This window comes from Cicer arietinum, chromosome 7 (assembly GCF_000331145.2).
Source record: "Cicer arietinum cultivar CDC Frontier isolate Library 1 chromosome 7, Cicar.CDCFrontier_v2.0, whole genome shotgun sequence".
Lineage (NCBI taxonomy): Eukaryota > Viridiplantae > Streptophyta > Magnoliopsida > Fabales > Fabaceae > Cicer > Cicer arietinum.
In genome coordinates, this window is record NC_021166.2 from 12,298,899 (window position 1) to 12,320,617 (window position 21,719).

Sequence of the window (21,719 nt, forward strand, 5' to 3'; positions counted from 1 at the left end):
AATTAAAGTGTAGATATGATTGTTAGCTTTAATTTGTAATAAATTTGACTCCAGTTAGACGTCTATAACTCTATATATGATTAAAATATTATACATGAGTCATGTTGCTTTTCAACAAAAACTCAACATTATACTAAACCGATGAAACAAAACAAAACTCGACAAAATAGATAATTAATCTTGAAAATAAAAACATAAACACCTTATTTTACCGAAAAAAACTTTTATTTAAAATAACTCTAAAATGAACATTAAATTAAAAGAAATATACTAAACAATTAAACCGACTTTAAAAATAATGACCGATGAAAATTCACCACTTGAATACTTGAAACCTTCACGGCGATTACATTGATGCAACATCTATTAAGAAGTTCATAACTCTAGACTTCAACGGCCAATGTGGAATAATATATTTATGAAAAAGTATTGAAAATTGAAATGCTTTTCAATGAAATTAGAGGCACACTCCTCTACTTTTGTTATTGATTGAACATAAGCTAAATAGTTATGATGGTGTTGCAAGTCCATTCTTCAACTAAGATGCAAAGGAAAAAGCTCTTGTTAAAACAACGGTCACAAATTGTTGGAAGTGGCGGGAAGTAAACTAAATTTTGTACTTTAAAGGTGTGAACTTGTTGAAGTGGTGGGCCATTTTACTTTGGAATTTTTGGGTGCACTCAAGACAAGTAATTTTCAGACTTTCGGTGTACTCAATTTTGGACTGTTGGTTATGGTTATAAATTATGATTCACTTCCAAATACTATAAATAACACACCATAAATGACTTAAGCTTTTACTCTATAGTCTCCTTTTGTTTTCATCATCTCAAACTACTACCACATCTACCACCATCACATTTTGTTCTAAACATTTTTACTTGTTTGTTTATTCTAAATTCTAAGCTTTCATTATTTAGCTCAGTTAATTTCATTCTATTTTGTTACAGTTTTTTGGGGACTTAATATTAAGGGAAGGAGGGTAGCTGCCATAAGACACACTATTTCTTAAAGACAATGATCCTTACATTTAATGGATCATGCACTTTGTGGAAGTGTCACTTGACTTTTGAACAAAAATCTATTGTAGACAAAAAAAGCTTCTATTGTTGGATCTTCCATGTCTTTAATAGATATAGTCTAGGCACTTAGCAATAATTCTAATTAATCATCATATATCTTATTATTTTGTTGTCTTAAGTTTCATAATTTTTGGTGAGTTTTTCTTCTTGTAAGAAACATTGATACATAATATGGGAGAAGCATTATTGCCACCAGGTTTTCGTTTCCATCCAACTGATGAAGAACTAGTAGGATACTACCTTAAAAGAAAAGTGGAAGGACTTGAAATTGAGCTTCAAGTTATTCCAGTAATTAATTTTTACAAATTTGATCCATGGGAGTTGCCTGGTAATCTTCAATTTCAAATTTTCATTTTAAGTGGAAACTAGTTTTACACTAATTTCTAATGAGAATCCAATATTTAGTAGTTAATTATTTTTAAAATGAAGTTACAAAATAGGCTTATGTGGCGATATGATGAATTTTCATTAAAATGTTGGTATAAAATTATATCACAATTACACACTGTAAACATGTATAAGATCTATATATATTTCAGATGGAAGGTTTTATATAAATATATATCAAATATCAAAATCAATATAAACCAGTGTGAAACATGATTTTTGTAAACAGTAAAATACTAATATACTTGAAGATGTGTAGTTTGTTTTTCTTATCTTCACTTTTTCTTTAGCTTTTAATCATTCTGTACAACATAGCTTAGTCAAGCTTTGGAATAAGCAATAATGACTTCTTTTACTGCATTATTTCTGATAAGGAAATTAGAGAAGCCTAATTCATGAGGTATGAAATGCAGAGAAATCATTTTTGCCAAAAGGAGATTCAGAATGGTTTTTTTATTGCCCGCGCGATCGAAAGCACCCAAATGGATCAAGAACAAATAGAGCTACCAAAGCTGGCTACTGGAAAGTCACTGGAAAAGAGAGAAAGGTGGTGTCCCAATGTACTTCATCCACTATCACTGGTAGCCGCAAAACACTTGTTTTCTATCTTGGTAGGGCGCCTTTAGGCGATAGAACTAACTGGATCATGCATGAGTATCGCCTCACCGATGATTTAGTTCAACACTCCTCATTTTTGAAGGTACAAAGTAATACAATCATTTCATTTTATGTAATGAGTTAGCTTTGTTTTGACCTTAATTTTAATGAAACATTATAAGACTAAAGTTGGTGTTTGCGTGCGCGCGCATGTGTAGGGTGGTTTGGCTTTGTGCCGAGTTATTAAAAAGAATGAGAAGAGCAAGAGGGCTGCAACAAGTTTGGTTAATAGAAATGAGATCTCAATGAGATTCTCAAGTGAGCCCTTTTGCAAATCTGGTGATGTTTCTTCTCAAGCAAGTCACCTGAATAATGAGAGTGGATATTCAAGTCCTGTTACTTCTCCACAAAATGTGGCTCCAATTGCTGAGTTTAACCATGTTTCCAAAGAAACTAATCCTTCAAACTTCTGGATCTCCTCTGATATGATTCTTGATTCTTCAAAGGTATATATAATTTTTTTAATTATTATTATTGTATGGAAAAGAAAGAAGGAAAATTGAGATTGAATAGCTATAATTTGTAGATGTTACTGAAATTTTTGCTACACCAAATGCAGGAGTTTACTCAAGTAAAAGATGTAGTGTCTCAATATTTTCCTAGGTGTGATTCACCAAGGCAATCAGAACATACAACAATTTCACCTAGTTTATCTTACTCAAATTTCAACAGTGAAATTGAATTTGTTTATAATCCAAGTCAAATTGGCTACATGTCACCTTACTCAAATCAAGTGAATTTAATGGACAATTATGGAAATTGGAATGTTCCTTATGAGGGTTACGATAAACTTAATTTAGTCTCATATCAAGAGCCTTTCTAAAATCTGAAAACAAAAGGAAGATCATTCTCACTCTTTTCTTAGCATTCCAAAACAGGATCAAGGTCCAATTTGAAAGCAAACAAGTGGAGATTAGAGTTAATGATAAATAATTGTGGGGACTAGTTACCTGGATTTTTAATTGGTGTAGAATTATAAGGGATATCTGGGACAACACCTTTTAATGTATGTCTTAAGAGTGATAAATATAATGTACTAGGAGTACCTTTTTAATGTATGACTTAAGAATGATAAATAATGAGTACTACCTTTTTATATATGCAGCTAGATTAAGTAGTATTTTAAATCTGTAGTACATTACTTCCTCAATAGTGAAATATATGCAAAAAAAATAATAATATCTTATCGAATTTTAGACGAGTTACATCAATTTTTCAAATATTATTTTTTGTTATAGTTCACTTAGGAGGGAGTTTATAGTATAGTATTCCTTGCCCCTAATGAAGTTCTAGTATAAGCTTGCAATTTTGGGGCTACAAAACACTTCTACTTCCTGAATAGTTGCTCTAGACTCATCACCAAAAATAGATTCCTTTCCATCCTCTCTTTTGGCATAAGACAATCCCAATCTAGACTTAGCTTGTGTTAAGTCACCAACACCAGAATTAGTATCAGGCCCAGCAAATCCACCCATAACTGGTGCTAATGGGGGCCCAATAAGAAGCCCATCTGCCCCAAATTGTGGCCCACCACGAGCATAATCAAACAGAGCTGCACCACTTCCACCTACTTTGGGCAAAATAATGGGTTCGGTTTTATTTTCTGTCCAATAAAATAGAAAGGGATCAAATGTATCATAGTAATCATCTGTGCTTCTGTATCCTTCAGGATTAAATGCACCAAACTTGAAAGACTTGTTTGTATATCCTATTATTACACATGGTCCTTTAAAGTCACAATATTGGTGGAAATCTGTTGCACTAAATCCATCAATAGTTGCTCGGTAGCAGCATTTCAGTTCCTTACCTAATCAAAATTATGTCAAATCTTAGATGCATATTAAGTATAAGGATGTTAACATTAAATAATAATATTAATAACAATTACAACATATGTGATTTGATCAAGGAATCTATTCAACTGTGTCTATGTCTTTCATTTAGAGTAACTATAGGAGATCTCTACCGTAATTCAAGTTTGAGAGTGCAAATTGCAACTTGTATTTAAATATTATAATCCAGTTTATAAGATTACTGTTGTATCGCTCGAGCAACTTGACCACTTTTCAAAAACTATTAAATACACTACAATAATAATACAACTTGACCAATTCTCAAAAACTGAGTTATACACTACAATAATAATGAAGTTTAATCTATATACGCTATGAATGTAATTTTTTTTTACGCTATCAACTAAACAAAATAGTACAATTATTAAAAACGTTTGAATTTAATCCTTAACTACTTCTAAAACTGAACAAATAATTGGGTAGTGATTTTTTTGGCAATGCAAAACTTTTTATGCTAAACATTTATAAAAATTAAACTGATATTAATAGTAGTAGTAACATGATGATCAACATTTTCATAGTAATTTTTGCAAGTAATAGTTTAAAACACGAAGAGGAGAAGTAATACCTTTCAAAAATGTTTTGTCAAGAAGAGAAGTTGAGAAAGTGAGATCAATATCATGGTATTTTGTCTGAGGTTTGTCATCAACTCTTTTTCTGCCTATGTTCCAACCGAATAAGCAATATGGGCTTGTCTTCCATCCTTGGAATGACACAGAATTTGGGATACAAGATGCCATCCACAGATGACCAAAACTAAACACTGTCCCTCCATCTAATGCATTTCCACCACTAAAACATATTTCACCATCTTATCCTATTTCCTCATAAAATATCTTGCATTGCACCCTTTTCATAAGATATTCACAAGACCCACTTCTATAGAAAATGTGGACCACGTTAAGTGAGTGCTTATGTTTCTAAAAAATTGTACTGGTATTTAGAAATATAATTTTGGACAGAAAAAAACTGTATTTTTCTCTGAAAATATATTTTTGGATGGCATAAAATTGTGTTTTGGAGAAATTATTTTCTCCACTTTCAATATAACATAACTTCACACGTGCATATTCTAAATATATATATATATATATATATATATAAAAAGCAGCCCCTAAAAAAAACCCATTTGACTCTTATACCATACCATGTTAGCATAAGGTCCAAACATCAAAACACATATAATTTGGTTCTCTTTGTTCCAAACAATATTGGTCTTACTCTTAAGTAGAAAGAAGAAAAAAATGAATAGATTTAAACTTTAAAGTATAATTATATTCAACCTCATCTAAAATTACTATGACAAATATTTTTTCAACAAATAAAAATATACATAGGATAAAGTGAATTTTTTAATATTTTTCTCTTACATCGGTTAGTGCGCAACACACATCAATCATAGTTTGAGAGATGTATCGGTTACTTTTGTTCACTTTTTGTGTTAAATAACACTAATTACTATAGTACAAACATAATCTAGTTATCTAATACATCTTCGCAATCACATCTTCACTATCACTTATAAAGTAGCAACTAATCTATATATATCATGAAAATAATGCATTCAATTAAGTGCTCCCACAGATAATCATTCTCCTCCATCAGAATCACATCTTTTTGTGTTTAACTTCTGATGGAGGAGAATGATTATGTGTGAGAGCACTTAATTGAATGAATTCTTTTCATGATATATATGGATTAATTGCTACTTTACAAGTGATTGTGAAAATTTATTGAATAGTTAGATTATGTTTGTACTATAGTAGTTAGTGTTATTTAACACAAAAAGTGAACAAAAGTAACCGATATTGTATAAATACATCTTCCATACCATGTAAGAGAAAAAATATTAAAAAATTCACTTTAACATATGTATATACACTGTTGGGTGTTGTTTTGTTTGTTGAAAAAATATTTCTCATAGAAAATTTAGATATTATTTTGAAGAGATTTGTTTAAAAATGATTTTTTTTTTTATTTTCGTTTGTTTACTATCATAAAAATGATTTTAGAAAATAATTTTTGATATATTTGCATATAATTTTATAAAAGTGATTTTTTAAACTACAAAATTACCTATATCAGAGTATCGTGGAAGGAGACAAAACTGCCACAAGTGAGTGTGTGCGTGAAAATGATGTAGTACGCAGAAAACCTAGTAAACATTGATTGGTTGACAATTTTAGATTTTTCAAAAAGGGTAAGGGTAATTACATCATTTTCGTATTTTTAAAACCGTTCTAGAATTATACCATCAATATGACAGTTAGATAGTTGTTGAGCGTATTTTTCCAATTGAGCAGAACCTTCTATTTATAGAGGAAATCTGCAATTGGATTAGAGAAAAAAAATGTTATCCATTAGATCATGTATACTGAAACGTGCGCTCCAATCTTTCTTAGGTTTTTGACCACATAAATGTGCGTTCCAATCTAATGAGCGAGTCCACAAAGAAACTAGAAAATAGCTAGGTTTTGACCATGAAATCGGGGGAAAGGAATTGCAAACACGCAAGCATTTGTTTGTGGTGGTCAATTTTGCATGCGTTCTTCCTCCTTCAACAAATTGGGGTATCTCTTGGGACACAACCCAAGTTCCATACCTCCACTTTATAAACACTACTAGTGTGTTATCCTCCATACGTGGGACTTCCTTATTTTTCATTTCACATCAACACTAGCTCTCATTAATAGCATAATTATTTCTAACAATCTTCTATTAATATTATCATCATTTCCAACAAAAAATATTTCTCAAGTGTTTGAAAAAATAATCTCTAAGTTTTAAACGCACGGAAATGATGTAATTATACTCACCCTTTTGAAAAATCCAAAATTGTCATTCATCAATTTTTATCGGGTTTTATTTGTAGTGCATGAGTTTTACGCACGCACTCACTTGTAACAGTTTTTTCTCCTTTCATGAGAATTTGATATAGATAATTTTGTAGCTTAAAAAATTACTTTTATAAAATTGTATAGAAACATATTAAAAATAATTTAAAAAAGTCAACACGTGGATCAAAGCTCAAGGACCGCAAATAGGCAGTTGGGGGAAGGGTGGAACCATAGCAGGAACGATATAAGAAGTTTGTAGCATGTTGCTAGTCCATTCCCATCAACCCCACAATCCACCCAATGATCCCCAGAGTAATCACACTCTATTGTATTTTTGGGTGTGAATTGACACATCTTTCAAAGAAGCATCTCATAGCTGAGCCAAACAATTACTTGAGAATTTTTTTTGTTCCAAACAATGTTGGACTTGCTCTCAAGTAGAAAGAAGAAAAAATGAATAGATTTAAACTTTAAAGTATAATTATATTGGACTTCATCTAAAATTACTATAAGAAATATTTTTTAAACAAACAAAATAACACTCAACACTATATACATATGTTACCTGAATTTTTTAATATTTTTCTCTTATATCCGAAGTAAATAACACACATCAATCATAGTATGAGAGATGTATTGGTTACTTTTGTTCACTTTTTATGTTAAATAACACTAATTACTATAGTACAAACATAATCTAACTATTCAATAGATCTTCCGTGTCACTTATAAAGTAGTAACTAATTCATATATATCATGAAAAGAATCCATTCAATTAAGTGCTGCCACATAGAATCATTCTCCTCCATCAGAAGTTAAACGTTTCTCCAACACATCACTTTTTGGTTTCTCACAACTAACACAAAACTCATCACCATCTCTATATTGTTTGAAACATGCCAACCTCCCAAGCTCTTCAACTTCATCAATTATCAAGTCAAGTTTCGCCACTGTTTCCACAAGCAAAGAAGAAAAAGCAGCTAAAGGCAATGCCTCAGAAAACTCAAGACTAGTTATAGCTATTTTACTCATCTGTTTTCGCAACACTTTACGTTCTGGTTCAGATACCGTTTTGGTTTTCCAATCTAACAAAGCTGAAGAATCTGTTTTAACAGTTGGGAGTGAGCTTTTTCCATGTTTTGTTTGTTGTTGTTGTTCTGTTCCTGCTATGGTGGCGAGCATGTTGGAGTGGATGTCGTTTGAGCCTAAGAAGAGACGTGGCTGAGATTTTATGGAAGTGTTTAGGTCTTGTAGTGCTTGTTGAAGATTATCGGAGAGGACTTCGGGAGAGCAATGGCGTCGAGTTCTTATGCTGTTTGCAAGTTCTGTCAAAACTTTTGATACCTCTGCTGCTAGTCTTATGCATGGGTCCTTTAATAGGACTCTAACGGATCTTGGTGTCTGAAAAAAATATACTAAATTCAATAGTTTTTGTCGAATTGTATGTGTTTTTGTGTGTGTGCGCATTTTATCAAATTAAAAGGAGAACAAAACTAGAACAAGAATTAGTCATTGTGTAAACCCTTAGCATTGCATTTATTTATCTATTTTTTTAGATCTGAATTTGCTGTTGTTGGAATTTAAGTATAAGTGATAGTTTGAAATCGAGTATGAATGAGCTAAATATTGATCCATATTCTTAATGACTCAAGATTTTGGGTGAAAATATGGTATTTCAATCTCTTAGTGGTCCTAAATTATTAGTCCATTGTTCCCAATGCTTTTCGGACTCCCCAACAAGTGGTATTAAAACTCTACTTCGGCATAAAGGGGGAGTGAGAGAAGATGTTGGCGTGTTTGGTCCATTGTATCCTTGTAACTGATGTAGGACTCTCCAAATTGATGGAGAAATTGCATAATGCTTCCTTTTTAAATTTCTACTATTAAAAAAAAAGTATCTTATTATAATTTTTTTGAAAGTTGCCTCGACTTTATAATATAACCACTATTTTGACTAGTCAAAGTGGTATCTCCAACAAAGAATATGAAGGTATCATTGTTCTTTATCAAATGAGAAGCTAAGTTCTGATGAGGTGCAGATTCACAGATCATGGTCAAATTTATGTTAAGAACTCAAATGTTATGTTACCTGAATTTCTGTTCTCAAACAGCCATGTAGAGCTACCACTGTATACCCAAATTGACGAAGAACAATTCCAACTTTTACATACTGCTGCGATGGAAATTTGTGACAGTGTCTAGAATGTTTTGGCTCCCAACTTGCATGTAATGCCTGCACAGTTCAAAACACAACCATCTGAAGAATAAGTAATTTTTTTTGTACAAAGTTTGGTGCACTATGCTAATTAACAACTGATATATGATCATTTTAAATATTAAAAAATCTGTGAGACACAAGATTTATAAATCATTTAGTATTGTTTGCCTTAGTGCACATAATGTGTGTGTCTGATCATTACAAGAATTTCTCATGAAGATAAACTTTTACTGTTAGTTTCATTATACTAAATTACTAAGCATGTTTTAAAGTGAGTCAAAACTAGATGAATAGCTTACCAATGTTTCATCAACGGATTTTGAATCCAAAACTGCCTTATAACCTTTGTATATTGGATCTTCAGAAGATTTAATATCACTAGAAGCTTCAATTTCTCCATAAAAATATTCATTGACACAAACTGCAAGATTACAATAAAGTATTAATTTACAAATTAAAACCTTTGATACTATATATGTGTGAGATATGAATTTGGCATACCTTCTATAGATTTGGCTAGGCCTTCAAGTTTGAAAGCTATGGAATGATGAAGCTCTTCCCCTGACCAATTTGGAAATACCAAAAGACTCATCATAAGACAAACAGCACAACCTATGGCTATGGTGTAGAATCTGTCATGTGCCATCTTAAAGACTTGATCAACCCGGTAACTCGAAACGGTTAACAAGTTGAATGTCAAGAGAAATAAATATAAGCACACCATAATCATAATTCTTCTTTATATGTGGAATGAACCTTATATAAGTGGTTGCAGATCCTACCAAGACAGAACAAATTATCAGGACGCCACAAAATTTTGATCTATTTTGTAGTGATAAATTCTAATGCCAAAATTTGATTCATAATATATATATACCTATGATAAAAACTGCAGATGCAATGAAAACAGCTTGAAAGATCTGACCAGATTCATTTGCAACATAATCAAGAAAAAATGCTAATATTCCTGCTAATAGTGTCCCTAATCCTCTATTAAGCCCTTTGCATAAAGTTGCCCCTGCCATCAAAATCAAAATAAATTACAAATCAAAGTCATCCATGTAAACTATATATTATACTATGTGTCTATGTTATTATACTAGTTCTATGTTACTATGTTAAGGATTTTGACACCTTCAACTGCAGAGCAACCACAATTGAAGCCACATTAGTCATATTTATTTTTATTTTTTGGCAATATCAAAGATGACCAAGTACAAAGAATTATCATTCGGGTTTAGATAGAAAACTATACTAATCTTATGTCACTATGTTAAGGATTTTAAATCTTTTAACTGCAGCGCAACCACAATTGCAGCCACATTTATTTGTATTTTTCCACAATATCAAAGATGGAAAAGTACAAAAAAGACTATTTGAATTTGGATAGAAAACTATACCTGCGGTGAACTCGAAAACCACGACGACGGTCATGACGGCCCAAATAGCATTCTGACCAACCCCTTCAAAGAGTGGCTCCAGAATGTAAAGCAATGATACAAGAGTAAGAGATAAACCAACTTTGAATGCATGGATCAACTTTCTTGGGTCATCACGTCCAACATTCCAAACTAAACAAGGAAACCTTTTAAGCCTCTCACCATAAACATGCATACGTTTCTTCCAATTCTCGATAATGTTTTTGTCACTATCATTCCCAAATTTTGAAGGATCAGCATGAACTTTTGGAACCATTTATTAATGAAGGGTCCGCATGAACTTTAGGAACTATTTTATTAATGAAGGGTCAGATCTTCTTAAATTGATAATAATATTGAAAAAAGGAAAACAAAATGGTAAACTAAATTTAACAAGTTAAGAAGCTTCTCAAATTGTGTTTGCTATTTTACAAAGGGAATTTTTTAATAAAAAAAAATTTGGGAAGAAAAATATATTTGTGCCTATATATAATTTCTAAATGTATGATGGCGAGAAGGTTCTACAAGAGATGTGAAGTTTATATAGTGGAGATGTTATTTATACGTTCACATGCATTGCATTAAAGTGTTCAATGCTTTCTCAAGTCTTAATTAGTTGTCACCTGCTTGTTTTGTTATTTTCATTTTCTGGTTTTGGCTACTTTTTGTTAGGTTTCACTACAAAATGTTTTTGCATTACTGTCAAAAAAATAGTTTGACATTATGATTTGGTTGATATGTTATTACAGTTTGCAATTAATAAGGCAGTGGACAGTGTGAAATCAAGCAATACTCTAAAAAAGTTCGATTATCGCATTAACTGTGCCCTTTGGTTCACGGGAAACTGGAAAATTTGTGGCCCAAACTATACGCTATATTCTCTCTGGAAATTTTGTGGCTCATATACGCTATATTCTCTAAGAGATAATTGGCAGCGATTTCCTTTTCTTTTCTGCATGCAAAAAAAAAAAAAGGGTAGCCATTACCTTTTCACAAAGCAATTTCATATGTGGCAAGACTTTGCAACTAAGAACATAAATGAGTTACGTAAAAGCATCAACTTCGATAAACTTATTATGAGGTAATTAAACAGAGTGTATCCTAGCACATATTGAAGTAATTTATCTATTTTTTATTTCAATAATTTTTAAATTTTAAATCATATATTAATATTTTATTTATATTTAATTTTATTATAATTTTAAAATATTAATTTAAATATTTTAATTAATATTATTATATATTATTTAAATTTAAAATAAAATAAAATTTAAATTTTTATAACAAATGTTTTGAAAGAACAAGTAAAAGTAAAAAAAAAAATGTTCTAATTAATAAAAAAATGTGTTTCATATATAAATTAACATTAAAAAAAAGACTAACGATCATAAATTAAAAAAAAGGTCCTAATTTAATAAAAAACTTAACGATTATAAATTTATTGTTCCTTACATATACTGTCACGTTCACACAAACTCGTCAAAAATTGAATTTTATTAACTTCACGCCGGCATACGGAGATATTTGACAACCATTAAAAATGTTAATACATCATTAAACTAATTTTAAACCAACTATCAATAAAAAAAAAAAATTAAATAAGTACTAAATAGTTGGAGACTTCTACGCTATAATAGAAATTTAATACTATCAACTTAAATGCTATGTCATATAAGTATGTTTAATCATAATTTTACATTTAACACCGTCAAATTTTTAAGTTTTACACTTTTGTTTTATTTTAAAATAATTAATATTTATTTATTAAACTATATATAAAAATAACAAAGTTTCAAGTTTTTTCTTCGTCATTTTGCCGTTTGTTCTCTGGCGTTTTACCATTTCTTCTATGTCATTATCTCCAACTCCCCGTTTTTCACCATCTCTCTGTCATTCTTCACCATGTCTATATTGTTCTTCACTGTCTATCAATATTCTAACATGTGTTGAATAATCAATCTTCTTATGGATTGTGATTCTGGAGCCTTTTGACTTTCAATGGAAGAAAAAACTGATTTGTTGGGCCGCAGCCATGATTTCAAAGGCAAGTTTGCTTATATGGGTTGCAATAATCGTGCGATTCAAACGTTATCTAAAGACAAAACGCGCGATAATCCCCAAAACAAAATTAACTCTAATATAATCAAAATGAACAATCTTGAAAGAGTAATTGATCATAAGCTACTGATAATAATTTAGTACTATCATAGACAAGGAAGGAGATAAAACCACTTTTATTTACGCTGAAAAGTATAGCAAAATTGAGAGTGAGACATATGAGGAATATTCTTGCGGTGGCGGAACAACATTGGAGACTTTTTCTCAATACAGTAGAAAGACTGCGGATGGATGATTTACTTTGGTGGTCGAAAGAGAAGGAGTTCTAAACCCCAATAATTATTTTAATTTTAATTAAAATAAAATTTTAAGATAAAAATTTATTAAATTTAGAGAATTAAATTGTAAAAATAAATGTACGAGTATAATTAATTTAGTCAATCTAATATATAATATATAAATGTTGGTGTGTAGAAAAGGAAAATATTTATTGATTTAAAAATTAACAAGTACCGATACACTCTTCTTTATTAAGAGTAATATAAAAATTGTCTAAATAGTTATTTTTAATAAGTGATTATTAAATAAAAATAAATTGGAAAATAGATGGTTCTGATTGAACGATTACATCCAAGTCTGTCTTGAACATTTTAGAGGTACTGTTTTAATATTAAAAATTAAACCTTTAATAAAAGTGTCATTTTAATAATTAAAAAAAAGAGATAAAATAAATTTTAGTTTCTATAAATTTTTAAAATTTTGTTTTAATCCTATAAAAGAATCTCAATTTTTTAGTATCTAAAATTTTGTTTTTATTCTCTTTTGGTCCTTATTTTAAAAAGTTATTTTAAAAAAAAAGAAAATATATTTTTAGTCCTATAAAATCATAATAAAGATTAGAAGTGAATAATTTTTTTTTAAAAAAAAACTAAACTTAAAATGATGTAATTTTATAGTAATTAAAAGTATATGTTGAAGCCCAATAACCAACATTGATTACAGTGTGCCACTAAACTCTTAATTTTGTATTAGTCTATGCAAAAATCAAAATTTAGATTCTATCCCAAGAATTTCATATTCTTATACTTCTAGGACTTCATGACATATATTCTTTTAAAAATAATAATTTAACAAATAAATGACTTAAAAGAAATGTTTTTAATATTCTTTTCATTATTTTTCTTTTCTCTTTCTCTCATCTAATGCAAAAGGTATTACTTTTAAATTTTTAATGTTGCTATCCACATCCCTCAAATTTGTAAAAAACGCAAAATACCCTTTGATATTTATAATATTTTTTACAATTTTACTAACTCATAACTCACATTCATCACATCTCATAACTCACATATCAAAAAATCACTATACCTCCCCAACCTACCTCATAATCATTTAAAACTCACATAACTCACTCATAACCTACACTACATCAGTTTTCTCATCACATTGTGGTTAAAGTGACCTAAAAATTATGTTTGCTGGTCTATTTCTGAGTTCGAATTTTTTTTATAAAACTGAGGATTGTACGTAAACTCAATTCACGTACAATCCATTGTTACATGAACTAAATTGACGTATATAAAAAAAAAGTAAAAATCTTAGAATTTACGCAATCTTAATTCACGTACACTTACGTGATTTAAGATTACATAATCAATAGAGTTTGAAAATTCAACATATCAGTATGTACGCAATCTTAATTCACATACACATATGTGAATTAAGATTGTGAAATCATTAAAGATTGAAAATTAAACCATTTACGTGAACTCAATTTTACGTGAATTCAGTTTACGTTAACGTACGTGAACTCAGTTTACGTAAATAGTGGCAGAAGGTGGCAAATTGAACCATCAGGATATCCATCATAGAAAACTCAACAAACAATATAGATTGGTGGCAACATGAAAATGGCGGAAGATCACCACGGTTTTGCACCAGATTGGCTGCAACTCTAAACCCCATCCTTTCCTCAATAAATAACTATGACTGCTAATCAGACCATAGCCAAGTATATGTAATAAATAAATCAGCAAAATCTCATGCGCTCCGCCAAAAAAATGCAAAATCTCATTAGCGGGAAAGGGAAAAGGGCCTATTTGTCTCTTTCCGGAAACATAAGATATTTACAAACAAATAGGCTTAGAATAAGCCCATACTTAAGAGTAAAGGGAAAATGGATCAAAATTGCCATGGAATAGGGCAAAGGTCAGTTAAAATAAAATGACACTGTTGCCCATTTCTTATTTTCAAACAAGGCAACAACAAGCAACCAACAAGTTTTCATAATTCCAAGAGACAAGGTAAATTCAAGGACTGTTATTTATTTTTCATATAATAGTAATAATTTTCGCCTACGAAGTATGAACAAGACTCCAAAACATTGTGTAGAACAGAGAGACAAACTGTCCCATGTAGTAACTGCAAAGTTATGTAAAACTCATAGGGTATATCTGCCCCCAAGTACCATTGAAATATATCTTTAAAATAAGTTAAGAACATGCCCCGAATACGCGGATTCTCTGTTGGATTTGAACTCGGCAGCAAGGACAAGCAGCCTTACCCTTTTTTCCATACTCATCACTGCAACTAGCACACATGACTTGATGAGCACACGGCAAGAAAACAATGGACACTTCATCTTTCATACAGATAATGCATTCTCTGTTGCTATTAACTTCTTTTTCTGAAAAGTCTTCCAAATTATCCAATTCCAGAAGCAGCTTAGCAATTGACTCTCTTTGAGGCTTTGCAGCCTCAAAGTCACTTTTAGGTAAAGTAATTGATCGGTGATGCAACTCAGCAGATTGCGCAGATACTTTAAGGCGCGAAAGGTCGTGCTCAAGTCTACGTAGATCATCCTTGTGGCGCTGGAAATCTATCTCTATCTTCAGACGCAGAGCCTCAAACCTCCTCTTATTATTTGACTCGGCTGCTTCCTTGGCACGGCGCTCCTCCTCAACTAGTGCCAAAGCTTCCTCTTGAGCCTTCAATTCATCCTTCCATTTAACCTGTAATTAGTTATTGTGAAAAAATAAATGGTTTAGAAGTAACACACGATCGATTTTTTTGCCCCAGAAACTGCAGTTTTCATCAGAGATTTTTTGGTAAGACAAAGGAATATATCTGTGGAACTGAGAAAATCATTGAATCAAAGGAATTAAATACATTCAACAGAAAGAAAATTCTGGTGTGATAATTTCAAGACTCAAGAGTATTGCAAACCAATGCCCCAGAGGCATTGCTTAGAGAATTATTATAAGCAAAACCTTTCTATTTTCATTTCTTAATCAGTGCCATTAGGGCATTGAATTGATTAGCATTTGCCCACCTTTATTAATAAGAAAACACTTGAAGAATATAAGCTAGGATCATCAAGGGTTGAAGCAAGCAAATGAGTTTTTTCACATGGCTACTATACTTGATAATTGGGACCAAATCATCTACAAAAGTGATTTAGTACGGAATACTACAAGAACTAGTTTATTTATCAAATTAAAATTAACCCAACTTCAATTGGTTCCAAACTAAGTATACTTTGTTATCAAATGCGTAGCAGAAGTCACATAGAGGTTGAAATAAGTCAATTACAGATAAAGAAGGCATGTTGCATACAAATAAAAAAGGAAAAGGGGTCAGAGCACAACTTAAGTATTGAAAGGTTTCCGTATTACAGTGAATATAGCAGTAGTACTCAATAACTCTTCAGTTTTCTATTTTAAAAACAAGTCATGTATAGCACAAATGCAGACTATTCAGTTTGATTATTGCTAAAAAAATCCCCAAAGTTCTCTTCTTTTCTTTCTGCTATTGCCATTACATCTGCTAGCTGAAACTGAAATAGTGGCTGCTATTTTGCTAATAATGAAACTAGGATAGCATCAGGGTTTTCATAGCGAATTCATCAAAATCTGCTAAGCTATAGTGCTATATTGCCGCCATTTGACAACTTTGTTATTATTATAAAATAAAGTAAGATAAGAATGATGCCCTGTACTTGTTAGATAAGAAAAACAATTGGCCAGTTTCAATTGCATGGAAAAGGTCCTCATTTGAGTATTAATGATAAATGTGTCTTCAGTACTTAAGATTTTGAGTATCATTTATGCGTGTCTTTACAAATTGTTAAATTTTTCACATTGCATCTGCTATTTTTGGTGTAATGGCCGATCTTCTATCTTCTATGCAGCTATAACAGTTGATGAAGCAGCTGCTTTGCACCACATTCTTTCACAAACTACTCTAGTGTGTGCATATATACATGCAAGCAAGTATGGACAAACACAGACATGGATGCAGAAAACTTCAACTGTCCCATAGAATCGGGTTCATTGAAACAGGTTTGAAACATATGCATTGCACATAAAATGCAGGAAAAAGAAGAAAAATAATTCAACATCGTAATATTTTCCAGCTAATAATCACAAACTACTTCACTGAACTAGCATGTTAAAGTCTTCAAGATTAGATAAGCATTCAATTACCCAGACCAAACATAAGTCATAACCTAAGTCCTTTATGAAGAAACCGTCAATTTCAATGTGATAATAACAAACTGTGTGTCACACTAGTTGGCCATGTTGATGTCTGATTTTGAAACATGTAGCTCTCTTTGAGTAAGGCTGTGGGAACAACCCCTGTTTGGGCATTGGCTTAGCCCAGGACACAAGCTCCCAACTTGTTTCAAGCCCTAAACTATAGGTAAAGTTCAACCACATGGGGTTTAATGTGCAAAATGAGACACACACATTACGGTTGAAACATGTTACTTTTATGCTGACATGAAAAGTGCAATTCCAATCAATAAACTCACCCTATGCAAACAGAGGCATATGCGGCAAAACCATGTTTTCTTTTCCTTTTTCGTGGTTTGTGAGTGACATTGCCAATATGTTAAAATAAGTACAATAATAAGGGATGAAGAGAGAACCTCAGATTCTTTTTGACGCTGTGTATTCTGAGCCGACGCTTCTTGTGCCTCTAATATCTTCTCTTTCTCACCGGAAATCTCCTTCTGTAGCTTAGCTTTCTGTTTTTCCCAAGCTAGAAGTTTCTTCAAGCATTTCTTCTCCCTTTTTGCAACTTCTAAGCAAGCTGTCACTGATTCTGATGCACTTAATTTCGAAGCCTCCATCTCTGCTCTGATTTCTGCATTCTCGGTCTCTAGTCTTCTCACAGCTGCATTTGCACGGTCCACTTGACCACTAGCCTTTCTCAAAGCATTCTCCATCTCTGAGAGTCGCTTCATGGTTGTGTCCTCAAGTGCCTGTTTCCCTTTCTTCAATTTTTGAGTCTCCTCTCTATCCATCCTTAACGTTTTGAGCTCAGTCAAATCACTGCTTAGCTTCCTCGCAGCTTGCATCGCTTTTAGATGAGCCCATTCTTTTCTCTCCTTGGCCTGCTTCTCCAAATCCTTAATCTGATGAAATAAAGTTACGATCACCTCATCCTTCTGATCCTCTGCCACAAACTCCAAATTCTCATCAAGATTCAAGTCACGGAATTTATTCAGCACCGAGTTCACAGCATCTTGGTTATCAAGAATCTGAGAATGTCCACACTGATCAACCGTGACTTCAGCTCCAGATACAACCGGGGAATCCGAATTAGGCACGGCACTACGGACAGGAAAGGCACCCTTCGCCTGCGTCTGCAGTTGTTTGGTGTTTGCTCTAAAACCAGCAGTAAACATGGCAACATTTCTCTTCAACAAAGCCTTCAACTGGGGAGAAAGATCCAACCTCTTTGGAAATTCAATATCTCTTTGCAACTGCGATTTCAAATCCGTACCGCACGAAAAGGCCCCATTCACCGAATAATCCAAGCTTCCCCCATTTCCAAATCCCCAACCCCCATGAAACCTACACAAGGGAGGAGCCATAACGCCACCTGAATTGCTACCGGGCTCAACAGAAACAGGCAATGGAGCAGGGGGACTCCCGCTCCCACCAGGCACAGGAATCTCCATAGAACTAGCTCTTCCTACATGAAGATCACTCATAAGCAAACACCACATTGCATCACCTTTACTCAAATTAGGCCTAACCTGTTGCAACAAACAAACCATACCAGCTAAAGAGTACTCCTCTAACTGCCTCAAGTCGGCGAAAACCGGCTCAGACTCATCCAAATTATCACTATTACCAACCCCATCACCAACACCAACACCGACACCTACACTAACACCAACACCGACAACACTACCATTGCTATTCAAATACGCTAAAGAATTATGCAAGATATTAGTCAAAACATCCATACCACCATAACAATGACCATTTCTCAAAATGGCCTTCAAGGCAGCATCTTCATCGTAACCCAAAGCAACAATCTTCGAAACAGCTTCGCTGTAAACTAATTCCAAGTTTTTCAAGAGGATCTCTTCCAACTGTTCCTCGGTGCAGTAACCCCAACCAGATTCATCAGCATTAGGGTTTGGACAGGGAAGAGGAAAAGGATTCTTGGAAGACGAATCGGCGAGAGATATATTGTATTTGAAGGGTTTGAGACCAGACTCCGCAATGGATTTGGATATTGCGTCTTTGTTATCCGAAGAATCGGGTTCGGGTTTCAACGATCGGGTTCTCCGATTAGCTCTGATGTGTTTTTCTCTCACCGTGCAACCCATTTTTTAATTCGATGATATTTGTTTTTGTGGGGGGGGTGTGAATAAAGAAGAGATTGGAATTCGGGGGAAAAAAAAGATCGAAAACGAAGCTTGATTAAAAAAAGGGAGGAGAGAATAAGATTAGTGAGGGAGGAGAATAAGCGGGTGAAGAGATGGAAAGAAGAAAGTTGTTAGAATTTCTGGTTCTCAACCATTCTATTTGTTTTTGTCGTTTTGTGAGTTTCTTCGAGTACTGAGAATCAGAAGCTCATTATGCGGGGACTGTTGTAGGTTGTGGCAAGGTGTATACACTGTTGTAGGCGTCTGTAATAGATTATTATTACTATTATTATTATTATTAAAGATTAATATTAACAGTAGCCATAAAGCTTTTATGAAGTTAAATCGTTATTATTATTATGATAAATTTACGTGCAATTTCATTTCTTTGATTTTTTTTTTTTTTTGGTGTCAATTTTTTTTCTGTAAAAGAAAATTATTTTTTAACTTTGAGTCAAAAAAATATTTATAACTTTAGTGGTATTTATTTATTGAGATTTTATAGTCCTTTTTGTGTGATTTATTAACATGTGAAAATAAGTATTATAAATTTTATGAAAAATGATATTTGTTATAAATAATTATTACTAATTGTTTTAGTCAACAAAATATATTATTAATTGCCAGCTTTTCTTTTATTAATTTCTTGATTTTATGGAAAGTGATATTTGTTATAGTTAAATCATCAAAATGGGAATTGAGTCGGTGGGCCGCCCGATTGGACCGTATTAGATGGGCTAGAGAAAAAAAGAAAAAATGACGAGAATTGTACTGTGCACCCCCTCTTTTACCTCCCACTCCCCAACCATAAGGAAAAGACCATACTACCCCTTATTTCATCTATAAAATCCTAAAAAAACACTTTCCTTTTTTCACCTATTTCTTCGAAACTCTGAAATATTCGATTCTCCCACCCTACCAAAAATTCGAATCTTTCAAACGTTCGAAGTGAAAAAGTAAGGCAACTTTCGAAACTTTCGTTGAATATGAAAGTTTCGAAACATATTTTTTTCAAAAATTTTCAAACTTTCGAAACTTTCTTTAAACTTGAAACTTTTGAAGTACAAAAGTTTTGAAAGTTTCGTTAAACTTGAAAGTTTCGAAGTACAAACTTTCGAAAGTTTCGAACAATACGAAACTTTCGAAACGTAAAAGCTTCGAATATTCTGAAAGTTATGAAAAAACACGTTTCGAAACTTTGAGATGCATGCAAAGTTTCGAAACTTTTCGAAAGTTTCGTTTCCAGTGAAAGTTTCGAAATGGTTTTTCGGGTTTTTTTAAATATTTTTCCATTTGTTTTTAATATTGATTTATTGATATATTGCAGTGCCTATAATAAGAGGTGCGTTTGGTCAAATTATTCGCAACTTGATAGGTGACACAGGTGATGGTGTAGAGAGAATTCCACCAACAACATCAAACAAACGACGCAACGAAGCAAATCGTCCAATTAGGCAACGTCGTCGAAGACAAGAGGAGGCCCATGATGATGATGTTGAGTCCACTGAGCACGCACATATGGAGGAGGATGTCCCTCAGCCTCCACAGATGGAGCATGCCGCTGATGATATTCATGATATTTCTGCACATGCTGATGATGCTGATGAGTCGAATGATGCTGCTGATATTGATGATCAGGATCAGTGGACCAGATTTCCCGGAGGACCGACGGTGACATGTGTGTTGACACAGTACGAGCATCACGTGGCTTAGAGGCTATGGGAAGGAGAGGTATATGTTAATTTATTTTTATATTTAATTATTTGTTTATTTATGTTTAAGTTTATTTAATTAATTGTATATTTATATAAATGTTTAATTATATTTATGTTTAAGTTTATTTAATTAATTATATATTAATATAAATGTTTAATTATATTTATTTTTAAGTTTAATTAATTAATTGTATACTTATATATATGTTTAATTATTTGTTTATTTATGTTTAAGTTTATTTAATTAATCTCAATTGTTCTGTAATTACTCGCAGGATCGTGGATCATTAAAAGTAATTACTCTTGGATTGAAACTGAAGAAGTTTGCCGAAGTTCCTATGCTAGCTCCTATAGAGCATTGGATTTAGGAATTTGGGATGATGCATCTATCTTCAGGCTACTTCACTATGGCTGGTGCTGGTCTGAATCCGCATTTATTGAAAGATGGCACAGAGAGACCAGCTCATTTCATCTGCCATTTGGAGAGATGACTATCACCTTAGACGACGTCGCGACTCTCCTTCACATCTCACCACATGGTAAATTTTTTGATGCACCTTTGAATATGAATACTAATAATGCTGCAAGAGTTGCACATGAGTACTTAGGTGCAACATGGGAGGAAGCGTGTGCTGAGATTAGTTATAACAAATGTGCTCAATATAGATTGCAATGGTTGCGTGATTTATATAGTCGTCTCATTCAAACTAACTAGTTTGAGTGTGCGGCCAAAACGTATTTGTTGCATTTAGTTGGCTGCACTATTTTCGCCGATAAAACACATACGCGTGTTGAGGCGAAATGCATTACTCTTTTTATTGATTTAC

At 32.5% G+C, this 21,719-nt stretch overlaps 4 protein-coding genes across 4 annotated transcripts; 1 reads left to right on the plus strand and 3 right to left on the minus strand.

Annotated features, from left to right (window-relative positions):
- The first annotated feature begins 786 nt into the window (after positions 1 to 786).
- Positions 787 to 3,224, plus strand: NAC58 (NAC domain-containing protein). Its single transcript, XM_004508957.4, has 4 exons — positions 787 to 1,410; positions 1,883 to 2,169; positions 2,285 to 2,572; positions 2,686 to 3,224. The coding sequence occupies exons 1-4, from the start codon at positions 1,254 to 1,256 to the stop codon at positions 2,947 to 2,949; spliced, it is 996 nt and encodes a 331-aa protein (XP_004509014.1). The 5' UTR covers positions 787 to 1,253; the 3' UTR covers positions 2,950 to 3,224.
- A 62-nt stretch (positions 3,225 to 3,286) lies between these two features.
- On the minus strand, positions 3,287 to 4,836 carry LOC101514627 (uncharacterized). The gene is made up of 2 exons (XM_004508958.4): positions 4,548 to 4,836; positions 3,287 to 3,933 (listed from the first exon to the last, which is right to left on the minus strand). Exons 1-2 carry the CDS (start codon positions 4,717 to 4,719, stop codon positions 3,416 to 3,418), a joined length of 690 nt encoding a protein of 229 aa, XP_004509015.1. The 5' UTR covers positions 4,720 to 4,836; the 3' UTR covers positions 3,287 to 3,415.
- Positions 4,837 to 7,314: 2,478 nt separating this feature from the next.
- Positions 7,315 to 11,101, minus strand: LOC101515278 (aluminum-activated malate transporter 12-like). The gene is given in 7 exon segments (XM_012718173.3): positions 7,315 to 8,217; positions 8,906 to 9,049; positions 9,334 to 9,455; positions 9,536 to 9,740; positions 9,742 to 9,812; positions 9,912 to 10,052; positions 10,435 to 11,101. Coding segments are annotated over 7 exon segments (1,584 nt in total). The 5' UTR covers positions 10,730 to 11,101; the 3' UTR covers positions 7,315 to 7,611.
- Positions 11,102 to 14,814: 3,713 nt separating this feature from the next.
- LOC101514958 (MND1-interacting protein 1) lies at positions 14,815 to 19,419 on the minus strand. The gene is made up of 2 exons (XM_004508959.4): positions 17,441 to 19,419; positions 14,815 to 15,521 (listed from the first exon to the last, which is right to left on the minus strand). The coding sequence occupies exons 1-2, from the start codon at positions 19,136 to 19,138 to the stop codon at positions 15,003 to 15,005; spliced, it is 2,217 nt and encodes a 738-aa protein (XP_004509016.1). The 5' UTR covers positions 19,139 to 19,419; the 3' UTR covers positions 14,815 to 15,002.
- Between the last annotated feature and the right edge of the window lie 2,300 nt (positions 19,420 to 21,719).